At 52.9% G+C, this 19,163-nt stretch overlaps 1 protein-coding gene and 1 long non-coding RNA gene across 8 annotated transcripts in view; one reads left to right on the forward strand and one right to left on the reverse strand.

Annotated features, from left to right (window-relative positions):
• The window catches only part of LOC116953628 (transcription factor 12-like), a 275,417-nt gene that overhangs the window by 133,253 nt on the left and 123,001 nt on the right, over positions 1-19,163 (reverse strand). For 5 of the 6 annotated variants that reach the window (XM_032973997.2, XM_032973999.2, XM_032973996.2 and 2 more), the window contains exon 5: positions 12,101-12,206. In XM_032973997.2, coding sequence (XP_032829888.2) covers positions 12,101-12,206 — 106 coding nt within the window. The remainder of the gene's footprint in view (positions 1-12,100; positions 12,207-19,163) is intronic. The other variant, XM_032973998.2, reaches the window with a different exon arrangement.
• Positions 10,874-18,531, forward strand: LOC116953631 (uncharacterized). 2 transcript variants are annotated; one of them, XR_012947321.1, is made up of 4 exons: positions 10,874-11,343; positions 11,798-11,890; positions 12,727-13,018; positions 15,364-18,531. It is a non-coding gene; the product is annotated as an uncharacterized LOC116953631 (long non-coding RNA). The 2 variants fall into 2 exon arrangements; XR_012947320.1 differs by having other exon boundaries at positions 10,874-11,890.

The raw sequence follows: 19,163 nt of genomic DNA on the forward strand, positions 1-19,163 counted from the left end.
TAAAATAAATGAAAACAACTAAATTAAATCACGACGTTTTGGAGGCAACACAAGCTTCCGTCTTCAGGTGGAACAGTCACAGCAAACTAGCTGTATCAAGATACAGATATATTGCTACGTGACTTTACCGAAAACCAAAGAGTATCAATCCTTGCAGTCACGAAAGCTTCAAATCTAGAATCCCCTGTATAACCTATGAAGGCCGGCACAGCACACGAGGGCGTGGGTGGCCAGCACCACACACAGCCGCCTTTGTCTCCCGAGTAGCGATGTTTACACACCGCACGAGGTACTCATTTGAGGCTGAGTCTACCTAGGGGAGGCCCAGGACTCATTAAAATAATCGTCACCGGTGTTGGCCGTGAGCGGGAATCGAACTCGGGCCGCTGGGTTCGTAGCGCAGCGTAGCGCTAACCGCTACACTACCGCTGACCCCCTTACATAGGTGCACATACACACAGACACCTACCACAGCTGACATCATACCCGACACAAAAACACTACACATTTCCGCACACCAACATACAAATAACACAGGATCAGAATATTTATTTGTACCGGAGGAACACAATGAGCATTGAATGAGCTATGAAGCACTTTTTCACCGATATCCAGTAGGGGCGCGGGGTCAGAAAGTTACCAGGTAAGGCCCACCGAGCTATTAGCTTCTTTGTCAGAAGCGACCTGGCCACAAACGACAGCTCAACCCAACCAAAGTTGGGCTTATCGCGTGGAAATTCATAGCAGCAGAAAAGCACGCTGCAGGCAGACCACAACTCGCAAAAAAACGCCTCCGGCGCGCGGCTCGGCAAACGTGGCATCGCGAGGAAGACGGACCGCCACCGGCAATCCGGCTCCCACCATCTGAGACCCGGAGCGCCCCGGCGCAAAAAACTTAGCGGGTGCTTGCGCGGCTGCCTGCCGAGCAAAAATATATATTTTTAAAAACCAAACGCCCCCCCCCCGCCCCCGCCCATGCCCACCGTGGCCCTCCTGAGGGGGGCCCAGTCACACTCGATTTCCTGGAAACGAGACAAAAGCGGCTCGCCGGCTGACAGGCGGAGTGGGGGGGGGGACAGCGGCGGGCCCCTGTGGGAGCCTCCCGCGTGAGCAGACCGCCACTTTTCGCTGATGCCAAACGACAAGACGGCAAAGTGGCGTTTGGTGTTGACGATTAAACATTTTTTTTAGATTACCGTACTTGTATATATTCTTTTGCATTCTTAATTTCAGAAATAGCCACAGCGCGACGTGGCCACGCCGGGTTAACGGCACGCGCGGCGGCATCGCGGAACCGAACGGTGGCAAATCGACTTGCCGCGGGGATTCGTTCAACCACGCGTGTCGTTCCCCGCGCCGTGCCCGCCGCTCATGGGAGCCTCGAGGGCCGCACGGCAACGGCGACGGTTTCCCCTCTCAACACGAGAGCGGTGCGGGCGTGCATGCCGCTCGCCGGAACGCGGCCGGAACAAAGCTTTTGGCGACGTCGCTCGCCCGGAGACGCCGCCGCCGCCGCGGACGCGGCCGTCCGTGCCGCAGTCGACATCGCGAACATAAAGAAGCGTGCACGGGCACGACGATGTTTTGTCCGCGCCGGTGCATCCCTTCCGTACAACACAGGGGGCCCCCCTTCTAAGGCAATGAAGGGAGCTGAATGATTCCTACCGGGTACGATCCACGAGGACCGCAAGAATAAATGAAACGCATTGCCCCAAGTAAACCTCGGTGATTCTTCAAGACGGTTTAATTCAGTTAAGCCGACCGTGCTGTGAGCGCGGTATTTCTGCACGTCGAGGGAAACGTGAATCCCGGAGAGAAAACCTAGGCACGCAAGAGGAGTGCAATGGGATTGGCGAGTCAAGACTCCCATCCCTGCATGATCCACAAGCCGGAGCTCCAGAGCCCTTCACTCAAGGTGCAGACCGCCAGATCAGCTCTGCAAGAGATCTATGCTGAACATCTGTGAAAGAGAGCTTCATAGCTCATCGGCTTTATCCAGGATAAACAAAGATACTGATTCTGTTGCAAAAAATTTACAGAGGGAGATGGTCAGATGGCCCTTTTTTCCTTATAGCAGGGGCATGGTGTTCACATTCACAGTCATTATTATCACAGCATGCAATGGTTGCAGTTCAATTTCGTTCCCGCTGCATCACCAACGCGAGAATATACAAAAATGCATGAAGATAGAGGTGTGTGATACTGTGTTCAGTTCGTGTTCATCTTCCTGCACGTGCCATAAAAAAAACATAGCCTCACCCCCACAGCAGTTCACGCCGTTTCACAAATATTTAACGTGGGAATTGTGGATAATTTATATTAAGAGGAGACAAACGCCCCCCCGCCCCCCCCACCGCAAATTGAAGCTCTACGGTGAGGCCTACACGATGATGACGACTCACGTCCCCCCTTGACCCAACCCCACACCCCCTCTTTTCATACTCAACGCTCGCTCGTCCCCTTTCACCGGGCACACAAAAAAAACACGACCGTTGCACACCGACGTTCGGGCGGAAAAAAATAAACCCGAGGAGGGCCTGGGGCAAGCAAGCGGGCCCACGAGGAGTGGCGGCGGAGTTCGGTCAGACGGGGGCCATTGTGAGCGCCATGTGAAGTGGCGCACGAGGATTTGGGGGGGGAGGGGGTGGTGGGGGGGGGGGGGGGGGGGGGGGGGGGACGTGTGGGTCACGATGCAAGGGTGAGCGCGGGAAGTCTGTGAGGGGAGGGCAGCGTTTTCTTCAAACCCCTCGGCGTTCAACGGACTCCGCCACCGACCGACCGACCGACCGCCTTTGTCTCGTTGCTAACGAGCAGCGCTGCTGCTGCTACTGCTGCGGCTGCCCGCGCGGGGCCATTCATCATCCTAAAAGCGGCCGTAATGAGGCCCGTCCGGGCGGCGCTGACGCCCGCGCACCGGTGACACCGCCTTTCACCGCGCCCATAATTGCGGCGCGAATGTGCGGGTAACCGTTAAAAATCGAAAGAGAAAAAAATCCCATTCATTTTCAAATTTGAATTAAGGGGGAGGGAGGGGGAAGGAGAGTAATACCCTTTGTCACGCAGTCACTGACTTTCAAACATTACTCTGAGAAGCAGATCTAGTTTGCTTGTTTAAGCGTCCCTTTGTACACGTGTTAAAGGACAATTTTTGTCCTGCGACGCTGTGAATGTCCAAGCTCGGTTCTTGGCTGCCCAAACCTTTGATGGGCCCAAGTGATCAAGTTTATGTGTTTTATTATAATCACACACAACGGCGTGCCTTGAGGGGGCAGTACAGCAAGGAGATATCGGGGTGGGCATCTGCACGGCATTTGAGTGCGCTCTCCTGGTTCCTCTGGTGTTTACCTCCGCAGTTAGAATCCACGTGCGTTGAGAGTGTTTTGGCTGCTGTAAGTGTCCACACACTAAGCCACTTCGTTGAGCTATCATATGCGACGGCCAGGTCGCTTCTGAAGAAAATATCTCTGTAGGTCAGTGGGGCCTTACTTGGTCAAATAAAAAAAATAGTTTATCGTTTTAGTTTATCCCAGCCACCAACCACAAGTAGAGCTACGGCCACGCTAACTCAAGAACTGCTCTCTGGTGCAACGATGGGTGCAGGGGGCAGTCCAGGAAGACAACCGCGACAACGGGAGAGGAAGGCTTTAAAAATCGACCTTGTGTGCCGCATCTGCAGAGGGCAGCAACAGATCGATGGCCGATGGCCGCGCTAATTGGTGACCAAAGCTTTGCGGCGTCTGTGGCGCGGCGATGTTACCGGGGGACGCCGCCGAGGCGTTTCGATTGCTTTGCTGTCAAGAAATCGGCTTTGCACACGCTCAAGTGATTTAATGGCCGCTTCTGTAAGTCACCTTTGCGTTATTTGCGGGCCGTTTTCTTTATTTTCATGCTGTTCTTTTCGGATTTTTTTTTTAACTCTCCCCCTTTGAACTAGGTTAAAAAAAAAATCAATAACACACAGAATCGCATTGGCAAGGCAGCCCCCGGTGATGCCGATGCAATATGAATTTACGAACGCCGTAACAATTAATGAGCCATTTGCGTAATAAATTTGATGGCCCAAATTTTAAGTGTGTGTTTAGTGTCGCTTTCTCCACGGTCTAATTAATTCTGTGTACACAGCACATCCCAAAACCCTGGTAACCCTTTCTCTTCAACGTAAGAAAATAACTTGGCAAAAAAGATTGCAGCACATGACCACGACGATCATGATTATTATTTTCCTCTTTATTGTGGTACTGGGAAAAGAAAAGCATTCGGAAAAGGCTTGCAGATTTATTTTGTTGCCGTTTGTCAGGGTGCCCATTGTGTGGCAGCAGAAAAAGGAGATCAATCAATTTAAGTGTCTGCTTTTCGGCAAAAGGTCAGAGGTCACGTGGGGAGGTTTAGAAACGCTGACGGGCAAGACGGGAGGAAGGGAGTTGGGGGGGGGCGGGCGGGCGAGGGCTCAGTTCCTGGTGGGGGGGGGGGGGGAGATGTCCCCGGTGAGACGCGCCGACAGGCAGTCCCACGGCCAAAGGGAGCCCCGACAACAAGAAACTGTGGCGGAGCAGACGCCGCGGCGGAGAGCCGTGGCAGAGAGAACTGTGGCACAGTGACCCCTTGGGCAGACCGAATCAACCGCGGCGATGCGAGCTGTGGCTCGGGGAGCACGCCATGACCAAAACAAAGATCCCCCGTGGTAGATAAACCAACATGAGGGGATGCCCGCTGTAGCACCGGGAGAGCCCGTGGTTCAAGATCGGAAGTGTGGGGAGCTGGAATACGCGGGCAGGGTGAGACCCAGAAGACTTGTCAAGGAGGCCTTGCTAACTTGCCAAGGTTTTCACTGAGCAATGACGTGAACAGAGGAACGCACGCTCGCAAACAGTGGTGCCCACGAGTTAGTGTTGTTCAGCGCTTGCACAGGGATCTATTCTGCTTTCCTAAACGAATTTTACCGCAGCTGATTGCATACCGTTTGGTACGGATGCTTACCCACGATGCTTCGGTGGCACAAGGGCACACATTTGAGCACAGGTGCAACACGATAACAAAAGCATCAAAACAAGTGGCGTTATGTGTCTCTTTTAATGTATGTTGAACTTCTTTTTCACCGTACACAGCCAACCGGGCAAATCAATGGTCCTTGCATCAGCCCACTTTGCTCTTTGGAACGCAGCGTAGTGTGCCGTCTGTGATTACCAACCCACCGACATTGCTCGCACGACCACAAACATGTCCCTCGTCAGCTCGGTCAGACTCCCAGGGGAAGTGCTGTCAGCGAGCACCTATTAAGCCCGCAGCATGCAGGACACTCCGGGTGAAGGGTATGTGTGTGTGGTGAACACGACACCCTGGCTGTCCGTTTCCAGAGAGCAATGTATGTATGTGGGGAGCAGCAGTGGAACGGTTAGCGCACTGCACTACGAACCCAGCGACCCGAGTTCGATTCCTGGCCCACACCCAGTTCTGGGCCTCTCCTAGGTCGATTGAGCCTCAAATGAGTACCTGGCGCAGTGTGTAAAACATCGCCACTGGGGAGACAAAGGTGGCTGGGCGTGGTGCTGGCCACCCACCCTCTCTTGTGCCGTGCCGGCCTTCATAGGTGCTCGCTAACAGCACTTGCCCCGACAGTCTGTTAAGGCTATATGGGGGTATTTGTATGTGTATGTATGTTGAACTTTTTTCGCACCGTCCGTAGCCAACGCTGCCATTCGGAGGTGCAGGGGAAGGACAAGAAACTAAACACAAAAAGCAGTTCTAAAGAAATGAGAGAAGAGCGTTCCAGACGGCCGCAGAAGCGCATCTGAAAGCGCCGCGCGACGCGGCGACCACCGTCTTTGTTCGATGGCGAGCGGCCACAAGCCGCCGCTGCTACAAGGAGGACCAGAGTTCGCGCAACGGTTGACGAGAGGACTGCTGACGAACAACGCATTCAACGTACGTCCTAAGGCCAAGTAAACCCTAGGGGAAGCCTCATTAAAATTCACACAATCTAAAAAATCGTGCTTATACTCGCAGAAGTGTGCGTCTCTTTGTCTGAGGTCTCTTGACACTGGGGCTTGCCTGTTTGGTCATAAAACGCTACCCAAAGCTAAAAATAAGAATTTGCCACAGTAATGACCAACAACCCATCATCCCCACCGCTACCGTGAGCCACCCCTCTCCCCCAACACAGGGACCCTTTCCTGCCTCCTATCCACCTTCCCGTCAGGGCGGAAGATTAATAACTCAAGGAAATGGCACATACATTAAAAAAAAAACACCAAATGCATTCCGGGATCATGGTGTCAGCTGACGTGGGAGATATTTTCTGCCGAATTTGGCCCACCACTAGTTTTGTTATCGATATTTTTGTTACATTTCCCTGCACAAGCCGAGGGTCTCAGTCAGAGTTAACATTTTTTTTCTCTTTCCCTCTCTCTCTCTCTCCCGTGTTTTTTTGTGTCCTCGCCGACGGCTTTTTCCGCTGGCACGTTCTGCGCCAAGCATGCGGCTGGCGACGGGCGTCTGGGCAGCATCACAAACCGCGAGCAGAAAAAAACACACCGTGGTGTTTGCGTTCTGCGTTGCAACACCGCGTGGTGCCCGATGATGTCCCGTTGGTGGGGAATTAGAGATGAATGCTATTAAATCTTCAAGGGGGCATTCGTGACGATGGAAGCCAAGGGGAGTGGCGGGGGTTCCTGTTGTTGTTCAGCCTCTGCTCGGCGTTTCGTACTTTCTACTCCCCGCTCGTTCTTCTCCTTCTTCCGTACAGCGCGAGGGAAAAAAAGCGACAGCTTTGAAACGCGTTCACCGTGGAACGCAAAGTTATTTTAACCAATCCGAGGAGGCGGTATAGGCGCTGTCCGGATCGTAGTGACGCCGCTGGCGGGACGTCACATTCGTCGGCGATGCGTTTGACTTCGCCGCTGGCTGCGGATCGGCGATTCTTCGACGATTGTCCCCGTTCTGCGGAAGGTGCGTGGATGCGTACGTGCGTGCATGTGTTTCTCCCACGTGGAGTTCCGGCGCGGTGTAGCGAGCTCCACGGTTGCCGCAAGAGAGAAGCCACCCCCCCCCCGCCCCACGGTGTGCTTCTACTCCTTTTGCGCCACCTCCACCGTATTTTCGGTGGCGTCAGGAAAGCCCAGCCGTCGGGGCGACGCGCCACGCAATTGTGGCAAGTCCACTCTCACGAAAGTGCCCTTCGTGTGCTTCGGTGAAGAATTCTCAGAGGGTCGGGCGCCTCGTGAGTTACCGAGCCCAGACGACGCAGCGACACCGTGCACAGGCAGGGCACAGCCGATGCCAACATCGCGAAACGTGATGCGTATTATACTCTTTGGTTCTATTCGGTAAAGTCACGTGGGTGACTTTACCAGTACGGTCCCTTCACCTGATGAAGGCCACTTGTGTTGTGGCCGAAACGCCGTGATTTTTGTTGTTTTATTTTTTACCTACGTGACTTTACCGAATAGAACCAAAGAGTATCTATCCTTGCAGTCACGAAAGCTTCAAATCTAGAAGTGATGCGTATTGGTTTGCGTTTTCACAGGCCACGCACAGGCCACGCACAGGCCACGCACAGGCCACGCACAGGCCACGTAAGAAATGTGTAACTCCTTCTCTCCGCGGAGTGTCCCAAGTGCTCAATGCATCATTGTCCTTTTCAAAGTTTCCCTCGCAAAAGTGTTACCAAACCTGATATTTAATTTGTATTACTGCTACCACTACTTCGCTTGTTTACAGATAGCCTCGCCAAGTCTCAAGACTCCTCTTTTCAGGAGGGTCCTGCCCCAGGTTCTTTTTGCGCTCGGGGACAACGTTTGCTTCTGGTAATCCCAACTGAGTAATGTGCGGATAACTTTTCAGCCTTGTGACATGTGGCCAATATCAGAACCTGGAGGGAACCAATCAGAACTTGGGGTGGGGAACATAACTCCATGGACAAATAATCCCGAGACTTAATAAAATTGAGTAGCGACAGCGGTTGTCCCATGGATAGACTCACCCCCACCACAGGAACGTGGAATTTCCAACGCTGGAACAGGGCTGTAAAAACGGGGGGAGGAGCTGCGCATCAACGCTCATTAATGAGCGGGGGAAAAACTCCGCTGCAGCGTCATCCGCCGACATCGGCATGCTGCGCGTGCCGGGATCGCCACTCACCACACAAGACAAATAAACTTTCCCCCACAGATCGTCCTGCCTAAAAAAAAAAAAAATCGCCGCTCTCCTTGTTTGCCAACGTTCCCTCGGTGTCAACTCTTTTACACTACTGCCCCTGCTATTTTTATTTGACCAGGTAAGGCCCACTGAGCTATATGTAGCTCTTTTTGAGAAGCGACCTGGATATCACAAATGATAGCCCAAATAAAGTGACTTACCACGTGGACATTTACAGCAGCCAAATACTCTGAACGCGTGATGTCGATTCTAAACCGGAGGACCTGGAGAAAAATCCACGCGACCACGGGGGAGATTGACACGCAAACTCCAAATATTCAGCTGGTGTCAGTGTCGGGATCGAACCCACGTCCTCCTACATACCGGGCAAGGTAGTTAACATCTCGCCACCGCGGGGTCTATCCGAGGGAGACAATGTTCCTGAAAGTGGGTCTCACCTGGATCAATAATTCACAAGGCAGTAACCGTTTGGTGCCGACATGGTTTAGTGTCTTTAAGTGTCCGGAAAGCCGCAGTAAGTGTGGTTGTGAGCTGTCAGTTCTATAAATAGTCACACAAACGGATGATGATGGCAGATTTCCCAACTGCCTCTCCGGGGCTAAACCGGGGATCTTTGTCTTCACTGGACTGTTTACGTGTGTATGCATGCGTGAACGTTTGTTTGTGTGTTTAAGATGCTTTGTGTGTGTGAAGGATTATACACCCGCGCCGTGCTGGTGCGTTCACGCGTGCACAGGATTATTTGCGTCTGTGAGACCGCGAGCACTTAGCGCGCTACACGGCGTCCCAAGTTCGATTATCGCACACGGCCAACACTGGCGACGACTATCTGAACCGGTCCTCGGCGTCCCCTAGATCGACTCGGCCTCAAACGAGTACCCGGCGCGACATGTAAACATCGCCACTTGGGAGACAAAGGTGGCCCGGCCGTGGCGCTGACCACCCCACCCCCCCCCCCCCCCCGTGTGTTATGTGCCGGCCATCATAAGTGCTGCTCGCTGACAGCACTTGCCCCATCGGTCTGCTAAGGCTATACGGGGGATCTTTGCCTTGCGAGCGCGCACGAGGGATTATTTGCGCGGAGGCAGCGTCGGTGGCGGCGCGTCCCTGCGCGAGCGAATGCAAATGTGCGTGAACTTGAGAGAGATTTTCACGGAATTCCTCACGAACACCACAGCCCTCGCTACCTCACGGCCTCTGCGCCACATCGTCAGACGCGCGTCCATCGTCGCGGCCGCGCCTCCCTCGCACGTCGCCGGGCGAAACATTTTTGTTGACCTAACACACGTCCGCGACGCCCGCAGACAACGCCACCCCGCTGGTCTCTCCAGTCTGCACTGACCACTATCCGGCGTGCGACTGTGGTCATCCAGAACAGACCGTACGACGTATATCGACAAATAAGGAGACATCAGGGCGAATCACTTAGCTAGCTTCTGACGCGGTTGACCACCTGAAGAAGAAGCTGAAGAGCGAACATTTTCTGTGCCCGGTAGGCATCATTCTTTGCATGGCAAACCCATGTTTTCGTTCCCAGAGCCGGAATATGCTGAATTATTTAACGCGATTGCCGTGCAAAGATTAGAAAAAAAATTTGTGCAGTCGTTGGGTGACTGGGCTGTGACCATCAACTCGCTACACCCGAGAGCCCAGCTTAGCCCATGAAAGTTTGCCCTGGAATGCCAAATGCCGGGCCCCAATTTCAATTTGTTTTATTCGCCATGAAATGGAAAGCGGCACCTCCTTGTGTTAAAAGCGAAAGCTTAATCACACACGTACGGCACGGGAGAGAGGAAAGACAGCGTTGTTAAGACGCATTACCCTCAACGCAAAGTGGCACGCGCGTGAGCGAACACGATCGTTTCGGCTCAAAGCGAAGCGTGGATTTGTCGTTTCTCGAGAGCATCCTTAAAGGCAGACATAAGGCACAAATTTGATATCAACAATGGGAAGCCTTTCATGTCTGCCCCAAACACATGTGAGGGATCGTCACTTCTCTGTGGGGAAGTGGGGGGGGATACTTTGAATTGAGAAACGGACGGGGGGGGGGCACGAGCGAGCGAGCAAACGGAGGCGCTGGGTACCTCCTTGGGAGTCACTAAGCCAGCCGCAGAATGTGCACAGGGGCGACGTTCGAACAACCGCTCGCCACATCCTTCAACGACGCGTACGATCTCTCGTGTAAACGGTTCCACGGTGTTATTTTTTTGTTTTGCTCTTGTGTTCAATTGGGGCTCCACACGGTTTAATATTGAGGTGGTGGGCCAGGGTTTAACAATCCCTAACTCTTCCTTAGCCATATTTTTTTACGTTTAACAAACGTGGTAAAATCCTTGTTGTTTGCGAATGCTAACAGTGCGGCCAGCGAACCACGCAAGACGCAGAAAAGCACGCACGTCACCGCGCGCGCACGTAAAAGTGAGCACGTACACGCGCGCACATAAATGCGCACACACACGTACGTACACACACACACGTAAACACACCTGCCAACTCACACTTCCTGCGGGTACCTGACCTCTGGCTCCCCGCTGCCCTTTGACCCCCCTACAGACTTGCTAAACAAGTGTTCACACGAACACTATTTGCCTTGCACATCTGTGCGGCTCACCGCTCCACGGGGAGGTTGGGCTGAGGGGGGGGATGGGCGGAGGAGGAGGGGGGGGGTGACAGCAGGAGGGGCGGTTGGGAGGGTGTGACGCTCAGGCGGATGCACATTCCCAGCGTTCCTGAGAGCATTCCCGGCATTGCTCCTGTTGCGACCGCCGCAGCAGCAGCAGCAGCAGCAGCTGTGTTTATTTAAGGTATCGCATTTTAAAAGCGCATTGTGAGCCTCCTCGTCCACATTCATATCGTGGGGTTCACGCTCCCAGCTCTGCTATCCACGACCCGGGTACATTTACCGACCGTGCAGAACTCGCAGTGACGCATTTGGTATACTAACCCGAACACTGACAATGCCCCAGGTCAACTCAGCCTAAAATTAGTACCTGGCAGGATGTGGTCAGGACGGGTGCTGGCTTCGGGCCGCAGCGTCCACGTGCGAGCGGTGCGCTGGACGCGCCGCCCGACTGCGTCTGCGCCGCTCTCAAGCGTGGAGGCGCTCGCATCGGGCCCGTTGCGGGACATGCAGAGGGTGGCGATGAGGGCGAACTCCACCGCAGTGGGGCTGCATCGACTGTCGCCCGTGTGAGTATTTGTTCCGCGAGGACCTGCTCGTGTAGTCCAACACAGGTGTCTGTTCCCGTAGTTAAAATAAAGGAGGCGTCAGATCTCTTGGGTGCCCTGTCTGTGCGGAGTTTGTATGTTCTGCCCCTGTTTTGGCATGGGTTTCTCCTCCTCCCCGTCCTTTGGGTTTTTCCAAGAGATAAAAATCTAACTGGTATTGGCCAAACATCCCGATGCTGAAAAACTACCTGCATATGACTCAGTTGGGATTACACGCAGCAACATCGCCCCCTTTCTGAAGAAGAGTCTTGAGAATTTTGTAATTATAAAACATAATTACAAAAACAGGCCCTTGTCTTACATAAAGGAACTGTATTGTTTTGACTTTGGACAAATGCATTACTGTGTATGTATGTTGAATTTCTTTCTCACCGTACGTAGCCAACCGTGTTAATCAGAGATGCGTTGTTCCTAGGAATGTACCGAGCGCCACTGGAAAAACGTGCCGACTCCTACACATTCACACCCTCCATTCGGACGTCACGGCCGATTCCCGGGGTCGGCCCAGGTGAGAGAGAGAAAGCGTGCCGCTCGGCTCGAGACGTTGAAGGGTAGCCCGGGGTCTGGGCGGCCCGCCCGCCCCTGTGGCGTTGCGGCCTACTCTAGGCCTACTGGGACATCCCCGGTGGCCCGAACAATCGGCCAGCGCGCCAGCTCCCAGCGAGGGAGGGCGCCGTGCGTCGCGTGCCGTGCGTGCCGTGCGCCGAAGGGGGCGTACCGATCATGCTGGAGCCGATGAAGGCCGAGCTGCTCATGGCTTCGTGCGCGGCCAGGCCCCGCTCGGGGACGTGCTCCGCGTAGTGGCTCCCGTCGGCGAACGTCTGCTGCGGCGCAAAAACACAACGAGCGCGGGAAAGAGAGGGAGCGCGGAGTTAGCGAGCCCCGTTGGGGGGGTCTGCGGCGAGCATCGATCGCTCTGAACACGCGCTGTTGTTCATTTGTAGCTGATCGTTGGCTTAGCTTGCGTCATGCCGACCCCACACCCGACACAGGCAAACAAGCATTTATCCACGCGACAATGATTATTGTATCGGCTAGCCGGCAGCGATTAGGCACGAGCAATTGAATTCTTATCCAATGGCTATATTTGGCGGTGAGAATTGTCCATCATCTCACCGGCGAGCCGAAGCAATGATAACAGGCGCGCGTTGTCGTACACACGCTGCGTGTGTTCATCTCTTTGGCTGCGTCGGGTGGCGGAGAGTCTTACGACAACAACATTTGGCCAGATCGTTTGCGTGGGGCTAACCCAACAAAAAAACAACCATAAATCATAATATTGGCTGCGACATCCTCCCGTGTATTGTTTAGTGCTTAATTCATTCACATTGCGACCTCCTCCAGCCCGCCCCCCGGGGTCACATCGACTGACATCACATCTGCCCATCGCCGTGCGCCGTCTCCGCCACGATCGCCGTGGCCAGCACGTCACTCAGTGGGACCCGTGAGCGAGCGGCGCGACTGGAGATGTCCTGACTCGCCAGGGGCGATCGAGCCGTGGGATCGACGGCTCTCAAACCCCAGCGCTGCCCCGTCAGTGTCGATCGAACGACAGCCGCTTTCAGGGTTATCCTACGGACAGACCGTCCTCGCCACAAGAAGGTGGAATGCCTGGATTGCGGGGTCGCCATCGGAAGTAAGGTTTGCTTAAGCATGGAGGCACAATAGGTTTTGACAATGAATTAACGTGCATTTATTTTTTACTCAACAAAGGAAAACATAACCGAGCATTATAAGATTTTATGAGGGGTGTATTGTGCGACGCAAGCAAAGTGCAACACAGCCTTTTGGCGTTCTCTGGTCTGACACTTGTAGGCCATAAAGAAGGCTGTCTGTTGTAAGCCAATCAGTTTCAAAGACAATGCATACATTATCAGAGTATGTTTTGTTTGCATGTTCAAAACAAATACTTGTGGTTAATGCAGACTCGATTCCTTGCAAAAGGTGTCTATTTGGTATTCGGACATCTGAACACCTCCGCGTTTCGTCTTACACAGGGTAGAACTCTCCAACGCAAACTCTTGCACTCAATTCTCCTTCACATAATCCGAGCATCCCCCTCCCCCCTACACACTTATGACACAAGACTAACCTATCTTCCTTCCCTGGGATGACACATCAACAAATGGCAATAATACAATGCTCTGGACTCACCCTCCCGAGGTCACCTCTCCATTTAGCGACATGCAACAAAGGTCCCCTGTGTAGCCTTAACAGACTGTAGGGGCAAGTATTGTTATCGAGTAGCACCAAAGAAGGCCGGCACGGCAAATGAAGGGGGTGGGTGGCCAGCACCACGCCCGCCACACAGAATAACCTACCAAACACACACAGTGTTACCTACCACACACACACAGCGTTACCTACCACACACACACACACACAGCGTTACCTACCACACACACACACACACAGCGTTACCTACCACACACACACACAGCGTTACCTACCACACACACATACAGCGTTACCTACCACACACACACATACAGCGTTACCTACCACACACACATACAGCGTTACCTACCACACACACACGTACAGCGTTACCTACCACACACACACAGTGTTACCTACCAAACACACACAGTGTTACCTACCACACACACACAGCGTTACCTACCACACACACACACAGCGTTACCTACCACACACACACACAGCGTTACCTACCACACACACATACAGCGTTACCTACCACACACACACACAGCGTTACCTACCACACACACACAGTGTTACCTACCAAACACACACAGTGTTACCTACCACACACTAATACAGCGTTACCTACCACACACACACACACACAGCGTTACCTACCACACACCCACACACACAGCGTTACCTACCACACACACACACAGCGTTACCTACCACACACACAGCGTTATCTACCACACACACATACAGCGTTACCTACCACATACACACACACAGTGTTACCTACCAAACACACACATCGTCATCTACCACACACATACACACAGCGTTACCTACCACACACACACACATAGCGTTACCTACTACACACACATACAGCGTTACCTACCACACACACACACAGCGTTACCTACCACACGCACACAGTGTTACCTACCAAACACACACACACACAGCGTTACCTACCACACACACACACACACAGCGTTACCTACCACACACACACACAGCGTTACCTACCACACACACACACACACAGCGTTACCTACCACACACACACACAGCGTTACCTACCACACACACACACACAGCGCTACCTACCACACACACATACAGCGTTACCTACCACACACACACACAGCGTTACCTACCACACACACACACACAGCGTTACCTACCACACACACAGACAGCGTTACCTACCACACACACACACACAGCGCTACCTACCACACACACACACAGCGTTACCTACCACACACACACACAGCGTTACCTACCACACACACACAGCGTTACCTACCACACACACACATACAGCGTTACCTACCACACACACACACAGCGTTACCTACCACACATGCACAGTGCTACAAAAGATCAAAAAGACAAAGATCCCCCATATAGCCTGAACAGATTGTTGGGGCAAGTGCTATTAGCGAGCACCTATGAAGGCCAGCACGGCACACGAGGGGGTGGGTGGCCAGCTCCACGCCCGACCACCTTTGTCTCCCCAGTGGCGATGTTTACACACCGCACCGGGTACTCATTTGAGGCCGAGTCGACCTAGGGGAGGCCCAGGACCGGTTCAAATAATCGTCACCGGTGTTGGCCGCGAGCGGGAATCGAACCCGGGTCACTAGGTTCGTAGCACAGCGCGCTAACCACTGATAAAGCACAATGCTTTACCAGTTTGTTGTCACAAAGATGTGCAAATATTGCACTTGTGTTTTTGTTAAGTCTTCTTCAGGAACATTGTCTTTCAGCACGTGCAAGTTACCCTTTGATTCGTTCCCTTTTGTTGTCTGGACCCTGCAGAAACGTCAGAGGCGGAACGAGAAACTTCCCTGGGGGGAAGGCGGGGGGTAGCAATGGGGGGGGGGGGGTCACCCCCACGGCCCCACTGAGAAGCGTGCAGGCAGTGTGTAACCTCTGACACCAGTGGCAACACCCATGAAGGGGAGGAACGGGCTCGCAGACGCCAAGCAGCCAATGACGCATTCCACTTCCCCAATTGTAATGAACTGAACTATATATCTCTTTTTTAACTGACCAGGTAAGGACCACTGAGCCATGGAGCATTCTTGTTCAGAAACGACCTGGCCACTAATGTTGAGCTCAGCGAAGTGGCTTATCGTCACGTGGACATTTTATAGCAGCAGCCAAATAACTCTAAACGCGGCAATCATCATCATCATCATCCCCGACTGTGACAGCTAGGCACAGGACCCTCCTGAAAAAGCGTTACGAGGCTCACGGAGGCTCTACCGGGTGAGTAAAGTGTAATTATAACAGCGCCGTGGCTCTCGGGTGAGCAGAGCGTAATTGATGGCTCCGTCTCTCATGAGGAAGCCATACGGAGAGAAAAAAATACAGAACCGAAGAGAAGCTTTGGATGAATATTTTACACACGAAAAACCTGAAATGGTATCCGCATTTCAAGCGGGCGCTGACGACACAAGGTCATTATTACACGGAGGACAGGTCGGTGATCTTTAATTATTTATTTACAACCCCAACAATGGGCGCCCCATATCGGGTACGTGGGTTTCTTCTACACATTCAACTCACTCGGACAATGGCCATCATTTCTTTTTTTTTCTTTCCAAAACATCAAGCGCAGGGGGGAACACAGGGGCACCGTTGTGCTGTGAAACTCAAGTCGCAAAGAGGCCGCCCTGCCGATCGCGCGGCCTCTCACGTTAACGGCAGCGAGGAGGGCTCGGTGGGACGCGGCGGTTAGCGGCGCACCGCGCTACGAACCCGCCGACCTGGGTTCGACTCCCGGCTGCGGACAACACCGGCGGCGAGTGAAATCTGAAACGGTCCTTGGCACCCCGCCCCGCTTCACTTCACCACGCTGGCCAGCGTGGTGAAGTATGGTCAAACAAAACCCCCATGACTAAAAGAGAAGGCCTACATGCAGCTGTGGCCTGATTAGGGGTTGTGTGCAGGGAGCTTTACGATTTGGCCGAGCGGCTTTTAGAATAACGATTGTTAGAAAAGTTGATGGAAAGTGACGGCATCCACGCCCCAAAAAAACACGACTTTTGAAAACAAGAATATTTGATATTCGCGATGATTGCATCGGTCTCGGCAGGGATTTTGAATGAGCACCGCACGCCGCTAGGCTGACTCAAATGCATCGAACACCAGGTGAACGGTCTCTACATGAAGCCGAACACGTGTTTGCCTTAGGCCTGGCAGGGAAGCATCTGCAGCCAAGCCGTAAACCGCACGGCTGCAGCAGCAGCAGAAGACGAGCTGCTGCTGCGACTGTGGTCATCCAGAACGGACCGTAGTACAACGTATAACGAGGCAATGCCCCCGATCCACAAATAGGAAGGAGACATCGCAGCGATGCACCGCGCTACCCCTGACGCGGTTGTCTCTGCTGGCTTGACCACCACCTGAAAGTGAAGTTGTAAGTCGTCGCTCTGCATCTGCATCAGCAACCGTACGGAAGAAGAGCTCGTCAAAGTGAACGGTATATTTTGGAAATCCATGGAAAGAATCTGTCCGTCGGTTTGAAGAGCTACGTTTTCCAGGAAGTCGGAAGCATGTAAACACAAATAGGTAGTTGCCGATGTTCGACTAGGAGTTTTGGCCCAAAGTCAGAGGGCGACTTTTCCAAAATCGATCTACACGAGAAGGCATTATTGTTAAGTGACCTTGTTATTAAATGCTTTGACGTGATCATGTGACTGTGTGGGATTATCTTGGTGTGGTCTGGGACTGCTCTGTTGTTGCTTTTGCTGCCTTCCCGAAGCTTGATCAATAATTAACGCACATTTGTTTTCATTTATATTCGGTGACTTGGCTCATGTTGTCTCCATTCTGCACTCCTGTCGTGTGTTTGTATTGCTTGATGCTGTAACTTGCTGACCCGCCCCATACCGGACACCTGTGCAAAAGAGCTTTGCAGCTCATCGGATTCCTCGTGGAGTCTAAATAGATATATTCTGATGAAGTGGCCAAGAGTGAGACTCCCTCCTCCCCCCCACCACCACCACCCCAATGGAAGCTGGCATCGGAATTATTAACAAGCACGAAAAACCTCCGACACCTTCAGCCGGGCGGTGGTGGCTATGCTCGCGGCTGCCTGTAATCCATAACAGGTTTTTTTGGTCTAGATCGCGTAAATATAAATGTGTCGTTAAACCCGCCACCACACGACACAGCCGATTAGTAAGGTTTGTCATGTACAGCAGCACACCGGTGTCTTGGAGAGCAAAGCCACAACATTTGCCATTTACAGATTTACACGATCTAACCCAAAAACACCTGTATTATGGATGATAATGGTCGCAAAAGCCTACCGCGATGTGTTAAACTGCCTGTAATGTGGCATTGTGGAGGCAGCCGCAGCAGTGGAGAGGGTTGGTGGATTAGCGCACGGATGACGGAAAGTTGCGAGTCTCCATTTCCCGTGGCCGTCGAGGAGGTGCCCATAGCCTGGCGTGCCGGCACAATGGAACAGAGCAAAGTGCGGACTGATACCGTCTGTCCCTTCTGTATGGGATAGAGCGTTGTCCCCTCGCATGCGAGGGTTTTCTCTGGGCACTCCAGTTTTCCTCTTCGCATGTATAATAGAGACTCTCACCGATTGGTGGAAAACATTCTAAACATCAAAAATAAGAATAGGTTTTACCGTTTCTGGCAATAAAACAGGCCCTAAGACGTTCAAACACCATTTTACCCGCACAAAATCTCGGAGGACCAAAGATAACAGTACCAGTAAACTCAATGGGCCGAGTCCGCATTAGCCAAACAGAATCGTCAGAGAATCTGTTTTGCCAATCGGAATAAAATCACTTCGTATTAACTGGACATGTAATCACCAGCTCATAATCAGCAAATATGTTGTGTCCTGAGCCTGGCCTCGCGATTCATGTCACAACGCATTACGGTTTCGCAATGCCCACGTGCAAAGTGGCTTTGATTTATTATTTACTTTCTCTGCTTGTTTGTTTCTCCGCGGGCCCCCCCCCCCCCCCCCCCAGGCACATGGGTGCGCTGGCTCTTTTGACGACGCGCGATCTGTGAAAACTGCTTTTGTGACAGACCCGTCCGGATCGCTCAAATCGCAAAAGACGCCCGCCGACCGTTATCACGCAAAACGAACACACCGGCGTGGGTGGGTGGATGGGTGGGCGGGGGGGGGGAGGGCTCATAATTTTACACGCAAAAAAACCTACGGACAATGTCAGGCAGCGGCCCATAAAAAAACGCAGAAACACTTTTTCTCCGTAACGACGGGGTTCGGTTCGCGGCGCTGTGTGCAACGCAGAAGAAACGTTACAGCGGGTAACGCGACGCTTTGTCGCGTTACAGTTGAAACGGACAGTGTTTCGTTTCGCTAAACCTACTTGACAATCTGGTGCCCGAGGCAGCCAATTAGGTTGGGGTATTCGGGATTTTGCAGAGAATTTCAGGGGGGGGGGGTGGTGGTACAGTGGTTAGCACAATGCTCTATGAAACCCAGCGAGCCGAGTTTGTTTCCTGGCCACAGCCGACATCAGCGGCGAGCGATATCCGTAGCGGTCATGGATTCCCGCACCGTCACCCCTCACCACCTCCGCCAACCTGCATGATTGAGCGCGGCGAGGTATGGTCAA

This window comes from Petromyzon marinus, chromosome 52 (genome assembly GCF_048934315.1).
Source record: "Petromyzon marinus isolate PM22_M1 ecotype Great Lakes invasive population chromosome 52, UKy_Petmar_22M1.pri1.0, whole genome shotgun sequence".
Taxonomy (NCBI): Eukaryota; Metazoa; Chordata; class Hyperoartia; order Petromyzontiformes; family Petromyzontidae; genus Petromyzon; species Petromyzon marinus.